Raw genomic sequence first — 17,134 nt, 5'->3', positions numbered from 1 at the left:
TTGCAAGACGGACAATAACATATGTGCCCGTTGGAGGTTTACAGGAACTCGGGGCCCTGACCCACTGTGGACAGCTGCAAAAACAAAGGATTCCAGCACCGAGAATTTTGCAACACCTAAGCACACTCTTCCTCCTCCTGCCTTTAAAAGTGCTTTGCTGACACCATTCTCGGAGTTAGGGGGCTTTTTTGAGCACAAGCTCCTGTTCTCCTTGCTTGGCCCTGCAATAAAACCCTTCTCTGCTCCAACGTCTGACATTTTTTAGTTTGTTTCGCCTCACCACGCGTCGGGCACATAAACGTGTGTTCAGTAACATCTATACGTAACAATAGCCCATCCTAAAGGAAATCAAACCCTGAATATCCACCGGAAGGAATGATGCTAAACCTCCAATACTTTGGCAACCTGATGAGAAGCGCCAACTCATTAGAAAAGGTCCTGATTGATGTTGGGAAAGATTGAGGGCAGGAGAAGAAGGGGGTAACAGAGGATGAGATGGTTGGATGGCATCACCGACTCAATGGACATGAGTTTGAGTAAGTGCTGGGAGATGGTGAAGGGCAGGGAAGCCTGGTGTGCTGCAGTCCGTGGGGTCGTAAAGAGACGGACACAACTTACCAACTGAACAACAACAAGATAGTTAACAATGCTGTACTGCTTACACTTAACATTTGATTGAGGGAAGATCTCATGTGATGTGTTCCTTACTGATTCTTTCCTTAAGTCATAGGAACACTTCAGGTAACTGTAACTAGAAATAAGCAAAAACAAAAAACTAGGAGACCACTTCTGGGTGTTCATTGGAAGGACTGATGTTGAAGCTGAAACTCCAGTACTTTGGCCACCTCGTGCAAAGAGTTGACTCACTGGAAAAGACCCTAATGTTGGGAAGGATTGGGGGCAGGAGGAGAAGGAGATGACAGAGGATGAGATGGTGGACGGCATCACCGACTCGATGGACATGGGTTTGGGTTAACTCCGGGAGTTGGTGATGGACAGGGAGCCCTGGCGTGCTGCAATTCATGGGGTCGCAAAGAGTCGGACACGACTGAGCGACTGAACTGAACTGATTCAGACATAGAGAAATACTGTAAATACTCCTTATATGTGGAATCTAAAAAAAAAAACAATGATACAAATGAACTTATTTAGAAAACAGAAACAAACTCACAGACTTAGAGAGATAACTTATGGTTCCCAGGGGGAAGGATGGGGGAAGGGACAGTTAGGGAGTTTGGGATGGACGTGGACACACTGCTGTATTGAACATGGAAAACCAACAAGGACCTGCTGTCCAGCACAGGGAACTCCGGTCAATGTTAAATGGCAGCCTGGATCAGAGGTGAGTTTGGGGGAGCGTGGATACATGTATATGGATGGCTGAGTCCCTTTGCTGTCCACCTGAAACTATCACAATATAGTTAATTGGCTACACCCCAATAGAAAATAAGAAGCTTAATTTTAAAAGTTTAATCATATACACATTACTATACATAAAAGAGGCAATCAGGGTCTACCGTATAGCCCAGGGAACTGTACTCAATACTCTGTAATGACCTATATGGAAAAAGAATTTTAAAAAGAGTGGATATATGCTGAACAAAATGTAAATCCTAAAGTGTGGGCTGATGGAAAATCCATGGGTCGAGCACAAAATACTGTTTCGGTCCTTACCAAGCTCAATGACCCTCTCCTATTTTGACATCAAAAGCAGTATCCGTTAAAGCCTGAGGTGTTAGGGAAGGGTTAAAACCATCACTGAAAATTTAAAGGAACAGGGACTATTAATTCCTTGCAACAGTCCCTACAACACTCTTATTTTGGGTGTAAAAAAAGTCAAATGATAAAAAAAAAAAAAAAGTCACATGAGAAATGGAAACTTGTTCAAGATATACAAATAAGTAGGGTCTAATCCTTATACTTTCGGAGAAGGCAATGGCACCCCACTCCAGTACTCTTGCCTGGAAAATCCCATGGGTGGAGGAGCCTGGTAGGCTGCAGACCCATGGGGTCGCTCGCTAGGAGTCGGACATGACTGAGCGACTTCACTTTCACTTTTCCCTTTCATGCACTGGAGAAGGAAATGGCAACCCACTCCAGTATTCTTGCCTGGAGAATCCCAGGGACGGCAGAGCCTGGTAGGCTGCAGACCCATGGGGTCGCTAGGAGTCGGACATGACTGAGCGACTTCACTTTCACTTTTCCCTTTCATGCACTGGAGAAGGAAATGGCAACCCACTCCAGTATTCTTGCCTGGAGAATCCCAGGGACGGCGGAGCCTGGTGGGCTGCCGTCTGTGGGGTCGCACAGAGTCGGACACGACTGAAGCGACTTAGCAGCAGCAGCAGCAGCAATCCTTATACTTTATTGTCTGAAATTCCTGAACGAACCACGTATTTTTCAGTCACTGATTTGAAGTTTGCTTTCTAGAGTTGAACCTACACTAAATCATCCTCTACCTATGACTTTTAAGGCAATTGACAGGATTTTGGGGCAGTATAGGCTATTGCCTTGGAATTTGGATTCCGGGTTATGGGGAACTTGCCCAGCCTTTATACCAACTTATAACTGAGAACCCGCAGGTCCAAACACAAACTGGTTTGGACCCCCTGAGACTCAAGAGTCCTGCTTTCAGCTTGCCCACAGGATCAGAGTTTAGTTTGTTACTGAAAACAAGGCTATGGCCACATTGCTTAAGGGTAATTGCTACTATTGTTTTGCTAATGCCTAAAGTTCCAAAGTTTACTAATGGGCAGAATCTTACGATACTGACTTCTCATGATGGAAGTGGGATCTTAAACTCTAAAGTTCAGAGCAACAACGCTCTACCTTTAAAGCTACTGAAACTCAAGGCGTGTCAAAAGCTCTAGGAATAGAATATCACTTACACTGTCCCTGGAGACCCCAATCTTCAGGACAAGCTAAAAAGGCTGATTACATTATTAAAAGGCATCTGTGTAAGCTAACTCGGTTTAAAGTTTTACTGATAGTTTTATTGGCTCAGATTGTTCCTAAGAAGAAGGGACTGTCTCTGTGACAGAATGCTTTTGTGAACAGATAACTGTCACAGATCCTGACGCCTTAAAATTAACTATATGAGTCAGCTTTCAGCTTTTCAACTGCCTCATCAATTGAAGGCTTCCCACGGTGGGTTTCTGCCCTTCAAGGAAAGGACTCTCCTCAACTCTGTCATGACAACTAACAATCCTAAGATGGACTGGTGTAACATATGGTACCTTAACTATGGGCATAATGTAACTTTTAATTCTGATTATGCTTTAACTTGGCTTAATGACTGTTTTGCCTTACATCTGTAACTGTATAATGTGGCTTGTTTGTAACCCTTTGAAAGCTTTGATGTCACAAATGGTTTGTCCCGGCTCCTTCGAGTGCCACAACCTCCTCCAACTTATCATCTTGGGGCCCCTGGATCAGAGACCCTCAACATAAGGGTCAGGAGAATATGTTGCCTCAACAATTTAGGGATGACGCCCCTCAATAGCAGGAAGCAGTTATGGAACGAAAATGACACCCCTTTCCCTTGGCAACATAATTCTCCTGAAAGAAAAGGGGGGAATAAAAGAATCAATTCCTAGGCAGACTGACTAAGTCTGGGGTCCCCGAGGAGGAGAAAGGGATCGGGGGTCCGCAAGAAGGAGATGGGTCTGGGGCTCTCGGAGAGGAGATAGGGGTCTGGAATTCTCAGGGAGGAGGAAAGGAGAAACGCCTTTTTTTTTTTGCTACATTCCTTAGTCTTAGTCACATAAAATGTTTTTTTCTCTAAGCCTGGAACTAACGGTTACACAACAACCAACTCAGTTTAATTCTGCACCAAGGATTGTATAACCACAAGGTATCCTGCTTGAGGCCAGTTTCTCCTTCCTGAAAACCTTCTGACTAATCCTGATATCTCAGAATGTGTATTATGGGAGTGGGCCTGGTAAGACCTTTCTATTGTTAAGTTCTAATCCCCTCATCTTAAAATGTAAACTGTGGGAGTGGGTCTGGTAAAATTTTTTTACAACCTTGAAACATTCTTTTGATTTACTGTAATAACCAATTTAAAAAGTATATAACTCCCTTGCTAACAGTAGGAAGGAGGTCATTCTCCATCCCCTTCTGATGTCTATGTCAGAAGCTTTCTCAGTCCCTTTTCATACTTTAATAAAACTCTGCTACACACACACACCCAAAGAGAGTGGATATATGTAATGCATAACTGATTCACTTTGCTGCACACCTGAAACTACTGTTGTTAATCCACTAAACTCCAATTAAAAAAAATGTTTTTTTAATGTTTATCCAAACTTGTAGCTTCACAAGTTTATAAAACAGCCTCTGGTCTTGCAGCCATGAAATTAAAAGACTCTTACTCCTTGGAAGGAAGGTTATGACCAACCTAGACAGCATATTTAAAAGCAGAGACATTACTTTGCCAACAAAGGTCTGTCTAGTCAAGGCTATGGTTTTCCCAGTGGTCATGTATGGATGTGAGAGTTGGATGATGAAGAAAGCTGAGCGCCCAAGAATTGATGCTTTTGAACTGTGGTGTTGGAGAAGACTCTTGAGAGTCCCCTGGACTGCAAGGAGATCCAACCAGTCCATCCTAAAGGAGATCAGTCCTGGGCGTTCACTGGAAGGACTGATGTTGAAGCTGAAACTCCAATACTTTAGCCACCTCATGCGAAGAGTTGACTCACTGGAAAAGACCCTAATGCTGGGAAGGATTGGAGGCAGGAGGAGAAAGGGGACGACAGAGGATGAGATGGTTGGATGGCAGCACTAACTCGATGGACATGGGTTTGGGTAAACTCCAGGAGTTGGTGATGAACAGGGAGGCCTGGCACGCTGCGATTCATGGGGTCGCAAAGAGTCGGACACGACTGAGCGACTCAACTGAACTGAACTGGTTTGTATTTTTGGAAGGTAATTTGTGAGTAATAAATGTGACTCTCAAAAGGGTCTACTGACTCGGGTTCAAGTAGATCAGGGCTTTTTGCCTCAGGACAAACCAAAGCATCCAACTGTCCCTATCAATATACTGACTGGAGGTCTTCGGCATCCGATGCTTTCATCTGAATACAGAGAACCTCGTTCTTCGTTTCTTCAACAAGTGGCCTAATATTTTTATTACTGAGATGTCATGTGGTGCAACGGAATGAGCAGGGATCAGATGGAGTTTGACTCTCAGCTCTGTGGTTTATTAACTACGAGATGTTGCAAGACTAACTTAAGTCTTTCTCAGCCTCAATTTCTTTACCTTTAAAGGAGACAAGGGGAGGATAACACACTGTTTTTAAATGTTAAATCATAGCGTCTGCCCAGGAGTGGAATTGCTGGATCTCATGGTAGGTCTTGATCCCCTGGAGAAGGAAATGGCAACCTACTCCAGTACTCTTGCCTAGAGAATCCCATGGACACAGGAGCCTGGCGGGCTACAGTCCATGGGGTCACAAAGAGTCGGACACGACTGAGCAACCGAGCAGATCGCCAAGGGTACTTCTGCTTTTAATTCTTGAGGGGCCTCCACGCTGTTTTCCACACTGGCTGCTCCAGTCTACATTCCCACGCACGTTGCATTTCTCCACATGGTCACCAACATTTGTCATCTCTCGTCTTGTTGATAAAAGCCATTCTGACAGGTGTGAGTTAATATCTCACTGTGGGTTTGATTTCCATTTGGAAGAGGTATCTGGGGTCCCATGTTCACTGCAGCATGATCCACAACAGCCAAGATACAGAAACAACCTCAGTGTCTGTCAACAGACGGATGGAGAAAGAAGATGCGGTAGATACATACAGTGGAATATTACTCGGCCATAAAAAGGGAATGCTGCCATTTTTCCACAACGGAAATGGGCCTGGAAGGTATTATGCTAAGTGAAGTAAGTTAAACAGAGAGAGAGACAAATAGTGTATGATCTCATTTATACTCAGAATCTAAAAAGGCTAAATTCATTTAAAAAAAAAAAAAAGCAAAATGTTGGTTATCAAGGGTTCTGTGTGTGCTGAGTTGTTCCATCACGTCCGACTCTTTGCAACCCCACATGCTGTAGCCCACCAGGCTCCTCTGTCCATGGGATTCTCCAGCCAAGAATACTAGAGTGGGACACCGTTCCCTTTTCCAGGAGATCTTACCAACAGAGAGATAAAACCCATGTGTCCTGCATTGCAGGCAGATTCTTCACCTTCTGAGCCATCAGGGAAGCCCTGTGATGTTTGACACTCAGCCACAACAATGGGATTCAAGCAGTATAAATCACACATGGGTTTGACTTACAATGAGAAAGGCAGGATTTTTTTTTTTTTTTTGCCAAACTGCAAAGGTGACTTGGAAAGTTGGGTGTCAAGCCAAGCGAGTGATGAGAATGCAATTTAAAGATATTTTTTTAATGACAATGATGAAGGCACACTTTGAACAAGCTGCAAAAGTGACTTGGTAAAGACAACACAAGGCACCAGATGAGACGCTGGCAAACCCCGGCCCCCAGCCCCCAGCCTCCTTTTATAAATACAACTTTATTTCAACAGAGCCACACCCCTTCGTTTACACATTGCCTGAGGCTGCTTTTGCACATGGCACAGGGAAGGCCAAAAATACTGGCCATCTGGCCCTCTGCAGAAGCAAATACAATGCAACATCATATACCTGCAACTGGTTTTAAAGGAGCAGAATGTGAAAGTTCTCAGCACAAGGAAAACATTTTGCAACTATATAAAGCGGACGGATGTTACCGAGATGTACTGGGGTGCTTTTTGTTTGTTTGCTTTTTGCTTTATATACATGTCTAGAATGACTTATGTGGCAAACCTGAAACAAAGATAATTTTGTGGTCACTTTCATCTCAGCAAAACATAAAAATTTAAAAAGAAAGACTGCTGACACTCAGGGGCTAAATGAAAGCAGAGAAGCTATAGCTTTTCCCAAGACCAAAGAAACAGACTGGAGTCAGACTTTCTATCTTAAAAGATACAAAGTTTTATTAAACAAACCTGGAATCAATGGTATCATTCCATAAATTAGACAGCAGTAAAATCTTCCCAGGATGTGTGTATATATATATATATATATATATACACAAAAATCACAGTGATTTTCATTGTGCAAGGAATGGAGAGGTGTAGAAACAGGCTTTTTTTTTTCTTTCTTTCTTTCTTTTTTAATCCACATGAGAAGCTGAGACGATCAGGGCGGGGCTCCCAGTATGACTCGGGCAGGAAGGTGGCACACCAGCCCTTGGACGCTTCATCCCTTGAGAAAGAAGGAACTCCGACTACCCTGCAGAGCTGGAGAAAGCGTCTCCGGGTGGTGAGCAAAAACGCTTCTGATCCCAGTTGCACAAAAACACATGTGCCATGAGTTTTACTTAAATAACACAGGAGTCCACCATGGAAGAGCAAAGAGAATATCAACAGAAAACGTCTCCAGACACAATAACTTAGAGGGAACGGTTATAGAATATTTCCTTTTGAGGATCAAGGATTGCATGTGGTAGTGACCACACGGGGTCAGCAAGAACCAGCTCCGTATGAAAACATGCCTCTTGGTGGAAGCATCGCCCACCACTCAACCTCCACCAAGACACAGACACACACACACACAGACTCAAATATATTATTTAAGACAATCGTACATGTGCTTTTTCTCTTTGTTCTTGGTGAGTCAGCAACGCCCACTCAAGCTGAACTGATTAGTCAGAAACAGGTTAAGAGTGTACAGTATACACAGTCTTTCAGCAGGTATAGAATACGCCAGGCAGACAGACCACCGGAAAAAAAAAAGAACACAGGTACCTCATTTCAACTCTCAATTGGGAGCGATCAAAGACTTGCACGGTGCTGTCAATTTTGTGATGCAAAATCAAAGGGCTGGGGACAAAAAGAAAAAAATGTCCAATCTTTCCTGCACGTGAAGCTACAGCCAAGATTCTGCTGTTACGATGGGGACTGAACACAGTCTGCAGGGTTCACCCAGGTGGGGGTGGCCCTCAGGCGCCTGTGGAGCAGGGCATCGGGGTCCCGCATTAACAGGATGGAGCCGAATCTCACAGCTAAAAGCAGTTGCGAATCAACAGGCAACGTAGGTCGTAGGTAGGAATGGCAAACACAACTCACGTCACTCAACCGCTTGGCGCTGCGGGTGGCCCGGATGGGTGGCCGGTTGGTCCTGACGTGCAGATGGAGAGAAGGAAACCAAACATCGCAGGAGACGGTGATGAAGAGGTGCCGCCAGACCTGCTCGAGGAGCCAGAACGGGAGGAGTTTTACAGCATCGTGATGGTGAGACGTGGACGCCGGTTATCTGGTTACTGGGGTTTTTTTTCCTTTGGATATTTTGACAAATCGACAGCAGAAATCATGGGGTTTTTTTTTTCCCCACTGCTGGCCAATGATATATGTCTGCTGAGCAGGATATCCCAACCGCCGTGACCACGGGCAATATGCCGTTATGATCAGCTAGCGTTTTATCTCATTGTGAGTTTTACAGATGGCTATCAAAGCAGGCTGGCTTTATTTTTCCCTGAGGAAAACAAGACCCACCCCGATCCACCTCTTCAAATCAATGTTTTTCCTAAAGACTTTATAAGATTTTTTTTGGGGGGGGGTGGATAAGGACCATTTTTAAAGTCTTTACTGAATTTGTGACATTGCTTCTGTTTTATATTTTTGGCTTTCTGACAGTAAGGCATGTGGCATCTCAGCTCCCCTGACCAGGGATTAAACCTACACCCTCCAACATTGGAAGGTGAAGTCTTAACCACTGGACCACCAGGACGGGGGTCAGGGGGAGTCCCACAACTTTTTAAAGAGTATTGTCACTTAAGGAGATATTGCCAACTTGTCAAATGGCAGCAAAGAAAAAACCAGATCTCTCCTTTTCCAGTTCGGCATGTTGTTGACGGTGGCCGTGAACTTTCTTCAAAACCTTGCACCCCCTGATTACTTTTGATCCAATACTCAAACATAGCAGAAATGCCTCCAGGGATTGAACGATTTTCTGCTTGTATGCGGCCGTCCATGTGTTTAAGACTCATTTTGATCATGCCCAGCATTGCATGATGTCAGACCATTCAGTTTAGGGCCCAGCCACCAGATGACTAAATGGGCACCAGGGTGTCAAAGGTGAGGTGAACCCCGTCTGGCAGTGTTGGAACTCCTCTTTCTTTTCAGTCTGTTTCGCGTGGCTGGCGGTCAACGACCATGCTTTTATAAACAAGCAAGCCATCAATGGTACCTGAACCTTTGTTTTCCCTGCATAGTTCTTCAAAATTAAGGCAACGCATTTTCGTGCATTCTTGTGCTATTTTCATCTCATAAATTAAATCCTAGAGAGGAAGAATGAAGCCAAAAAAATATGCATCGGGATCAGCGTGTGTCTTTACAATTTTTGTATTGTGTTCAAGAAAGGCGTTTCATTTATTTTGTATTTTATTAAGCATAAGGCTCCAAATAATACTCATTTATTTTTACAGTCAGAGGACACAAGACTTAATGCTTTCCCTCGTGGGTCTGTATCTCTGTGCAGGTTTGCGCTGCTCATTAACCTTCTAACATTCCATGACGAAATAGTTCAGAAACGGCATGATAAAACTTTACTCCCAGTCGGCTCACCGTTTAATCCGAAGAGCGTGGTGATGGAAAAGTAAAGACTGCCAGTAATAGTTCTCTGGCAACATTTATCCAAGTGCACCCTTTGAAAGTAAATTTTTAATGAGTTGCCCATTGTAAGGTTTCTTTTACTTCATTTTGGAGTCACTCTCGCCAACAGGATGGACTGCTCTTTGAAGACGACGTCATTTATGAGAAGGGGATGATTTAGCGCCTTCGGCTCAAAGCTTTTAAAGGTGTCATGTCTCTTCGTATCTCCTTGAAGCACACACAGCCCTTGTCTTATGATCCAGGAGTTGTTGATCTGTTGCACAGTCGTGTCCGACTCTCTGCGACCCCATGGACTACAGCACGTCAGGCTTCCCTGTCCTTCACCAACACCCAGAGCTTGCTCAAACTCATGTCCATTGAGTCGGTGATGCCATCTAACCATCTCACCCTCTGTCGCCCCCTTCTCCTCCCGCCTTCAACCTTTCCCAGCATCAGGGTCTCCAATGAGTCAGCTCTGCGCATCAGGTGGCCAAAATATCGGAGGTTCACCTGGAGCATCAGTCCTTCTAATGAATATTCAGGGTTGATCTCCTTTAGGATGGAGTGGTTGGATCTCCTTGCAGTCCAAGGGACTCTGAAGAGTCTTCTCCAACACCACAGTTCAAAAGCATCCATTCTTCAGGATGCAACTGGTCAAATCTGATATATACATGTATGTCCTTTGAACATCTGTGCTATGTTAAAAAAAACCGTATACTTTTCCCAAACATCAGCTCTCCACACCCCTAGATGCGCCTGCAGAAGCGAGGGAAGCCCAAACTGGGAAAGACACAGCTTTCTGGCCCAGGACAGGAAAAAACAGTGTCGACAGCAAAGAACTCACCAGGTGACCCAAGAATCCCTGAGTTGCAGAGACCTGAGAGAAGCTGAAAGCTGAGGGTGCACCCAACCCTTTACACATCCCGAGGGCACACTCCACCTGCAACCCTGTGGTCCGAGGAGCTGAACCTTTCTGGGCAGGAAAAGGGAGGATGCAGGGGTTGAGGGATGGGGGGGTCTCAGAGGTCTAGTGGGTGATCCCCTGCAGCCACTGAAGGCTCTAGAACCAACTGCTTAAATGCACAGACCTCCGCCGGGCAAGGGCCTGGCTGGACCCTACGACCAGATTTTACACAAAGGGTTTGAGCCACTCTTGTCTTTCCAGCTGAGTCCACAGAAGAAGCATGGCCCGTTTAGGTTTTTTTCACAGCAAAGGTTAGAATCAGAAAGCAGAAGAGAAAAGAGCGTAAAAAAGGCAATGAATGAGGGATAGGACGGACGCCAAGCACCTCCAACCACGTCCTGCTTCTGGGAAGACGCAAACTTAAACAGCAGCACGCTCACAGTGACACACTCAGCATCTGGCTTTCGTGATCAACAGGGTTCACAGTCTTCACCGGACCCTCCGGTCCAAAGGGAAACAAAGTTCACCCCGGGCTTTTCGGGCACAGGCCCGGCACGTCTGTGAAACCAGAAACACAGTGAACGCGGACGAGGGGAAGTGAAACCAAGCAGAAACAAGGAAGGTTCAAACGGCTCCATCGTATCCCTTCCATTCCTTGCTCTTCCCAAAACCAAAGGGAAAAGAAAAAGCACTTGCGTTAAGTTGCTCGAGCCAACGCTGAAAAGAGACTCTTCGGTATCGGGAGATGCGTTTTTGGTCGAGGGATTGAACCTGGAATGTGAATAGCTAGCCATCTCCCTACCGAGTCTCAAATTTTTTTAATGCCACAGACAAAATTCCTTGAAAAGCATTTGCGGTCAGTGGCTAGTCTTGGACGAAAATTCAAACTCACACCTCCTTCCTTTGCCTTCTGGTTTCAAAACCCCAGGCTAGCAGACACAAAGCACTAAACGTACTGGATGCAGACCGTCATAGGATATGACCATAAAATGAATATAAGATGATAAAAAATGCGTATATCGTAACTTTTAAAATTTCGTCCAGCAAGAGAACAGATTCATTAAAAAAAAAAAAAAAAGAAAAGAAAAGCCTGAAACATAAATATAATCTCTGGAAAGTAGGAACATGTACATCACTACACAATTTCTGTGCTCCAAGCATACCGTCTTTTTTAATACACAGACACAAGCAAACGTGGGCGCGCGCACACACACACACACACACACACATACTCTGTGGTGAGCTCAAACTTTAAAAAGTCAAGTCTATGAGAAAAACGAAACAAAACCAAGATATTCCAGCAGGAACACACGAGGCTAAAAGCAGAAGAAAACCTAGAACCGAACGAATGTTCAGTGTGCCCTACTGTGCAGTTGATTTCCAGTAGATTAAATAATTCCAGGGCCACGGACGTCAACAGCTCTGCAATCTGTTTATACACATCCGGGCATGTGCAAAGGCGGGAACACCCTTACTCCAAGAAGAAGATGCTTCCTCAGGTCTGCATGGGGGGCCACCGTGTGTCCCGGGCAGGCTCACATCACCCTGCGTCTGGCATGAAATAAAACAAAGCATTTGGTTACTTGTCTAACTGTTTATTCTTCTTCATCTTTCGTTGCCCTGTGTGGTCCATGGGATCTTATTTCCCCGATCAACGACTGAACCTGCACGCTGCACCCCGCCCCCACCCCCCGTTGGAAGCACGGGGTCTCACCCACGGGACTGCCAGGGAAGTCTGGATTCTGTTAGTTTCCAAAACACCTGGCTACCATTGTGATCTCAACAACAATGGTGGCACAAAAGAAGCCAAAGATTCCTTGCACACTCTTATAGCAAAGACCCACAAGCCTGAATTCTACACAGCGAGAACGCCAGATAAAGCAAATTGAAAGGATTTTTAAAGGTGGGTTCCCGATGTTCCGTAGAACTAGCCCAACCTCGTCCACAATTTGAAAAGAGATTCAGCCCAGAAACAAAACTGTGCTCCCGTTTCTTGGTACTCTGCCACAGGACCTTACCATCAGAAAAAACATTTTATGATGAAGAAAACTACAGGGCCCAGACTCACAATCTAAGTCTGCTTCTGTTTTGTAAGTTCCACCCACAAGGAACCGCTGTATAGCCCGGGGAGCTCTGCTCAGTACTCTCTTATAACATATATGGGAAAAGAATTTGAAAAAGAAGAAATACATGTATGTGTAAAGAAATAAATAACTAAGAAACTTAAACAGAATTCAACTGATACAGGGCTTCCCGGGAGGCTCAGATGGTAAGGAATCCTCCTGCCAATGCAGGAGACCTGGGTTCCATCCCTGGGTCGGGAAGATTCCCCTGGGGAAGGGAATGGCAACCCACTCCAGGATTCTCGCCTGGAGAATCCCATGAACGGAGGAGTCTGGTGGACTACGGTCCACGGGGTCACAGAGAGTCAGACACGACTCAGTGACTAACAGTTTCACATACTTTCAACTGATATTATAAATGAATGAAATAAAAGACGCCTTGCTATTTCAAACACTTTCACGTACTTTCAACTGATATTATGAATGAATGAAATAAAAGACGCCTTGATATTTCAAACACTTTCACATACTTTCAACTGATATATAATGAATGAATGAAATAAAACATGCCTTGACATTTCAAAAATGAATACATAAAATAAAGACATACCTTCCAGGCGGGGAGTGCCGAGCTCAGAAATTCTTGAAGACGTCCAGCTCTTTCTGTGACACCGGCGGGGCAGAAGTCCAGTCGTTCTCAGGATACGCTTCGAAGTTGGAGGTATCGTCCTCACTGCACAGCTTGGGGACAATGGGGGGCTGAGGGACCAGCAAAGATACAGCGCCGTGGTTACAGAGGAACAGTGTTTACCGGCTGCTCTTACATTCAGCCATGCTTCTTCAGTTTATTGCACTTTGCAGATACTGTGTTTTTTTTTTTAAATAAATCAAAGCTTTGCAGAAACCTTGCATGGAGCAAGTGTGCACCAGCAAGTTGTTACATTCAGGCACACCTAGTTTTATTGCACTATACAGATACTATGTTTGTTTGTTTTTTATAAATCAAAGCTTTGCAGACACCTTGCCAGTCTGCACCACGACGTTATTACGTTCAGGCAAACCGAGTTTTATCACACTTTTGTTACGTTCAGGCAAGCCGAGTTTTATCACACTTTTAACAAACTGTATTTATTTTCTTTTTTTTTTTTAATTTATTTTTTTTTATATCCCCTCCACGCCACCCCCACCTCTTTTTTTTTTTAAAATCAAAGCTTTGCAGAAACCTTGCATGGAGCAAGTCTGCACCAGGAAGTTGTTACATTCAGGCACACCTAGTTTTATTGCACTATACAGATACTATGTTTGTTTTTTATAAATCAAATCTTTGCAGAAACCTTGCATGGAGCAAGTCTGTACCAGGAAGTTGTTACATTCAGGCACACCTAGTTTTACTGCACTATACAGATACTATGTTTGTTTGTTTTTTATAAATCAAAGCTTTGCAGAAACCTTGCATGGAGCCAGTCTGCACCAGGAAGCTTGCAATGTTCAGGCAAGCCTAGTTTTATCGGACTTATAGCTCAGTTGGTAAAGAATCCGCCTGCAATGCAGGAGATGCCGGTTCGATTTCTGGGTCGGGAAGAACCCCTGGAGAAGGGGTAGGCTACCCACTCCAGTGTTCCTGGGATTCCCTGGTGGCTCACACTGTAAAGAATCTGCCCGCATGCGGGAGACCTGGGTCCCATCCCTAGCGTGGGAAGATTCCCTGGAGGAGAGCATGGCAACTCACCCCAGTATTCCTGCCTGGAGAATCCCCATGGACAGAGGAGCCTGGTGGGCTACAGTCCATGGGGTGGCAAAGAGTCCTCAGTGACTAAGCATATACACACACGTACATATTCCTTTTTTTTTTTTTTGATGTAATCAAAGTTTTGCAGAAAGCTTGCATGGACCAAGTCTGCCCCCAGGAAGTTGCAAGTTGAAGCTGTGCAGAAACTGTACACTGAGCAAGTCTATCTGCGTCCTGTCTCCAGCAACACTGGCGCACTTTTTGCTCTGTGTCACATTCTGATAATTCTCACATTTCAAACTTCATGATTATACTTGTTAGGCTGAACTGGGACCACTGATCTTTGATGTAACTACTGACATTGGTATCCTTTTGTTTTGTATTTTTCAATTAAGGTATAGATGTTCTTGAAGACTCTCCGCCACTCCACGGACTGCAGCCCGCCAGGGTCCTCTGTCCATGGGATTCTCCAGGCAAGAATACTGGAGTGGTTTACCAGCCCCTTCTCCAGGGGAATCTTCCCGACCCAGGGATCATAGCGGGGACTCCTACGTCGCAGGAGGTCTCTTTACGAACTGAGCCACCAGGGAAGCCAGACTCTTCAGCCAAGGTCTTCGTCAACAGTGTGAACTTAACTTATTACCAATTTGAATCACTTTACTAGGTACTCATCCTAAGGAATTGAGCCACAGACTCATAGCCCGTGTTTTTGTTCAGGGGAGCCTGAGGCTTCCCCAGGTATGAGCCGTCTGACTGACGTATGGTCGTACCTTCAGCTTCCTTTCCGGGACCGCGCCCCAGTCCACGACCCGGAACCACCGATGCTGTTTCACGTCCTCTGCTCCATTCTGCGAAAGCAACACCCGTCATCAGCGCAGAGAAGGTCGGCAGGACAGGAAAGCAAGTATCACAGAGAAGCTCCATACGATTCCACACAGAGAGAAACACAGGTTCACTATCACTGGAGCCTTCGTCCCCGGAGAAAACTACCAAGGAAGGCATTTGAGCTTCCTTATATGGTTTTGTTCATTACAGAAAGAAATTCGGTCATGGTGTTCAGGCTTACCTGGTGGCTCAGGGGTAAAAGAACCCGCCTGCCAATGCAGGACGTGTGGGTTCGATCCCTGGATTGGGAAGATCCCCTGAGGGAGGGCATGGCAACCCACTGCAGTGTTCTTGCCTGGAGAATATCCATGGACAGAGGAGCCTGGTGGGCTACAGTCCATGGGGTTGCGGAGAGTCGGACATGAGTGTATAGTGCTCTGAATCACAAAGACCAAAGGGGAATTGAATTACGGTCCAGGCCCTCCCAACGTAAAGTGAGATTTTCACCTTGACAGCTTCCTTCAGCTGAAGCCATGCTCATTTTGTGTGTGTGTGTGTGTGTGTGTGTGTGTGTGTGTGTGTGTGTTAGTCACTCAGTCGTGTCTGACTCTTTGCGACCCCGTGGACTGCAGCCCGCCAGGCTCCTCTGTCCGAGGCATTCTCCAGGCAAGACTACTGCAGTGGGTGGCCATTTCCTTCTCCAGGGGGATCTTCCTGACCCAGGGATCGAACCTGCGTCTCCCGCACTGGCAGGCGGACTTTTTACCACGAACCTCACGTGGGAAGCCCCTACCGTTGCACGTACACGGATACACACACTGACCTTCATATTTCCCAGTCTCCTTGTTCTGTCGGTAACAAGCAGTTTCCTGATGAGGTCTCTGTTTGGGCCAGCGGGGGAAGGAGAGAGAAACACAGACAGGTTGATACGGACCCACGCAAATCACAGCAGGTCAACAGGAATAAAATCCCCACAGTACGACAGGGACACCCGCCCAGTGGTTGTCTTCACGTGTGCTGAACATCTTCCAGCAATACTTTAACACCACTGTTGAGCGCTAAGTCACTTCAGTCGTGTCTGACCCTCTGCGACCCCGTGGACTGCAGCCCACCAGCCTCCCCTGTCAGTGGGATTCTCCAGGCAAAAATCCTGGAGTGGGTTCCCATGTCCTCCTCCAGGGGATCTTCCCCGGCCCAGGCATCGAACCCACGTCTCTTATGTCTCCTGAATTGCCAGGCGGGTTCTTCACCTCATGCGCCACCTGGGAAGCCCCTTTCTCACCATTATGTGTTCTTAAATAACCTAAATAATTTATGCGATGCAGAGTGGCAAGCCAGCTAAGGGGCAGAGGTTGATCAAATCATCGTAGAGACGAATAGCATCTGAACATGAGCAGGAGAAACTCTGTCCGCCCTGGGGATGTCCAACCTTCATTTCAAATATACCTGCCAGGCCACCCCACCAACTACACAACGTGTGATTCTACCAAAATCAGTGACCACGCTTTGCCCGGTGGATCTACTTATCTGTGGGATTCTTGTCTGCACGTCCTTGCCTTCCTGGAAGCAAGGGAAGTATTTTTGTGTGTGCTGGGTCACTGAGATTTTCCTTCTAAACAGCAGACGGTATCAGAATACTGACTCACTGGACATCAACCCTGAATATTCATCAGAAGGACGGATGCTGAAGCTCCAATACTTTGACCACGTGATGCAAAGAACTGACTCATTAGAAAAGACCCCGATGCTGGGCAAGATTGAAGGCAGGAGGAGAAGGGGACGACAGAGGATGAGATGGTTGGATGGCATCACCGACTCGATGGACCTGAGTTTGAGCAAGCTCTGGGAGTTGGTGATGGACAGGGAGGCCTGGTGTGCTGCAGTCCACGGGGTCACAAAGAGTCAGACACAACTTAGCAAGTAAACCACAATAAAAAAAAATCTGAACACAGAAGGGTAGAGAAGCCTGTATTC

The 17,134-nt window shown here is 45.7% G+C and overlaps 1 protein-coding gene across 1 annotated transcript in view; it reads right to left on the bottom strand.

Annotated features, from left to right (window-relative positions):
- Positions 1 to 9,385: 9,385 nt before the first annotated feature.
- The window catches only part of LOC145536409 (cAMP-dependent protein kinase catalytic subunit PRKX-like), a 52,548-nt gene continuing 44,799 nt past the window's right edge, over positions 9,386 to 17,134 (bottom strand). The window contains exons 6-9 of the mRNA XM_081565748.1: positions 15,984 to 16,041; positions 15,106 to 15,183; positions 13,217 to 13,365; positions 9,386 to 12,094 (exon numbers count right to left, since the gene is read on the bottom strand). Of these exons, the coding sequence (XP_081421874.1) occupies positions 13,240 to 13,365; positions 15,106 to 15,183; positions 15,984 to 16,041 (262 nt within the window). The 3' untranslated portion in view covers positions 9,386 to 12,094; positions 13,217 to 13,239. The remainder of the gene's footprint in view (positions 12,095 to 13,216; positions 13,366 to 15,105; positions 15,184 to 15,983; positions 16,042 to 17,134) is intronic.

Source organism: Giraffa tippelskirchi, chromosome X (assembly GCF_054371585.1).
Source record: "Giraffa tippelskirchi isolate mGirTip1 chromosome X, T2T-mGirTip1v1.2.pri, whole genome shotgun sequence".
NCBI classification, from domain to species: Eukaryota; Metazoa; Chordata; class Mammalia; order Artiodactyla; family Giraffidae; genus Giraffa; species Giraffa tippelskirchi.
Note: the sequence above shows the minus strand (reverse complement) of the source record. Positions and strands in the feature narration are given on the sequence as shown.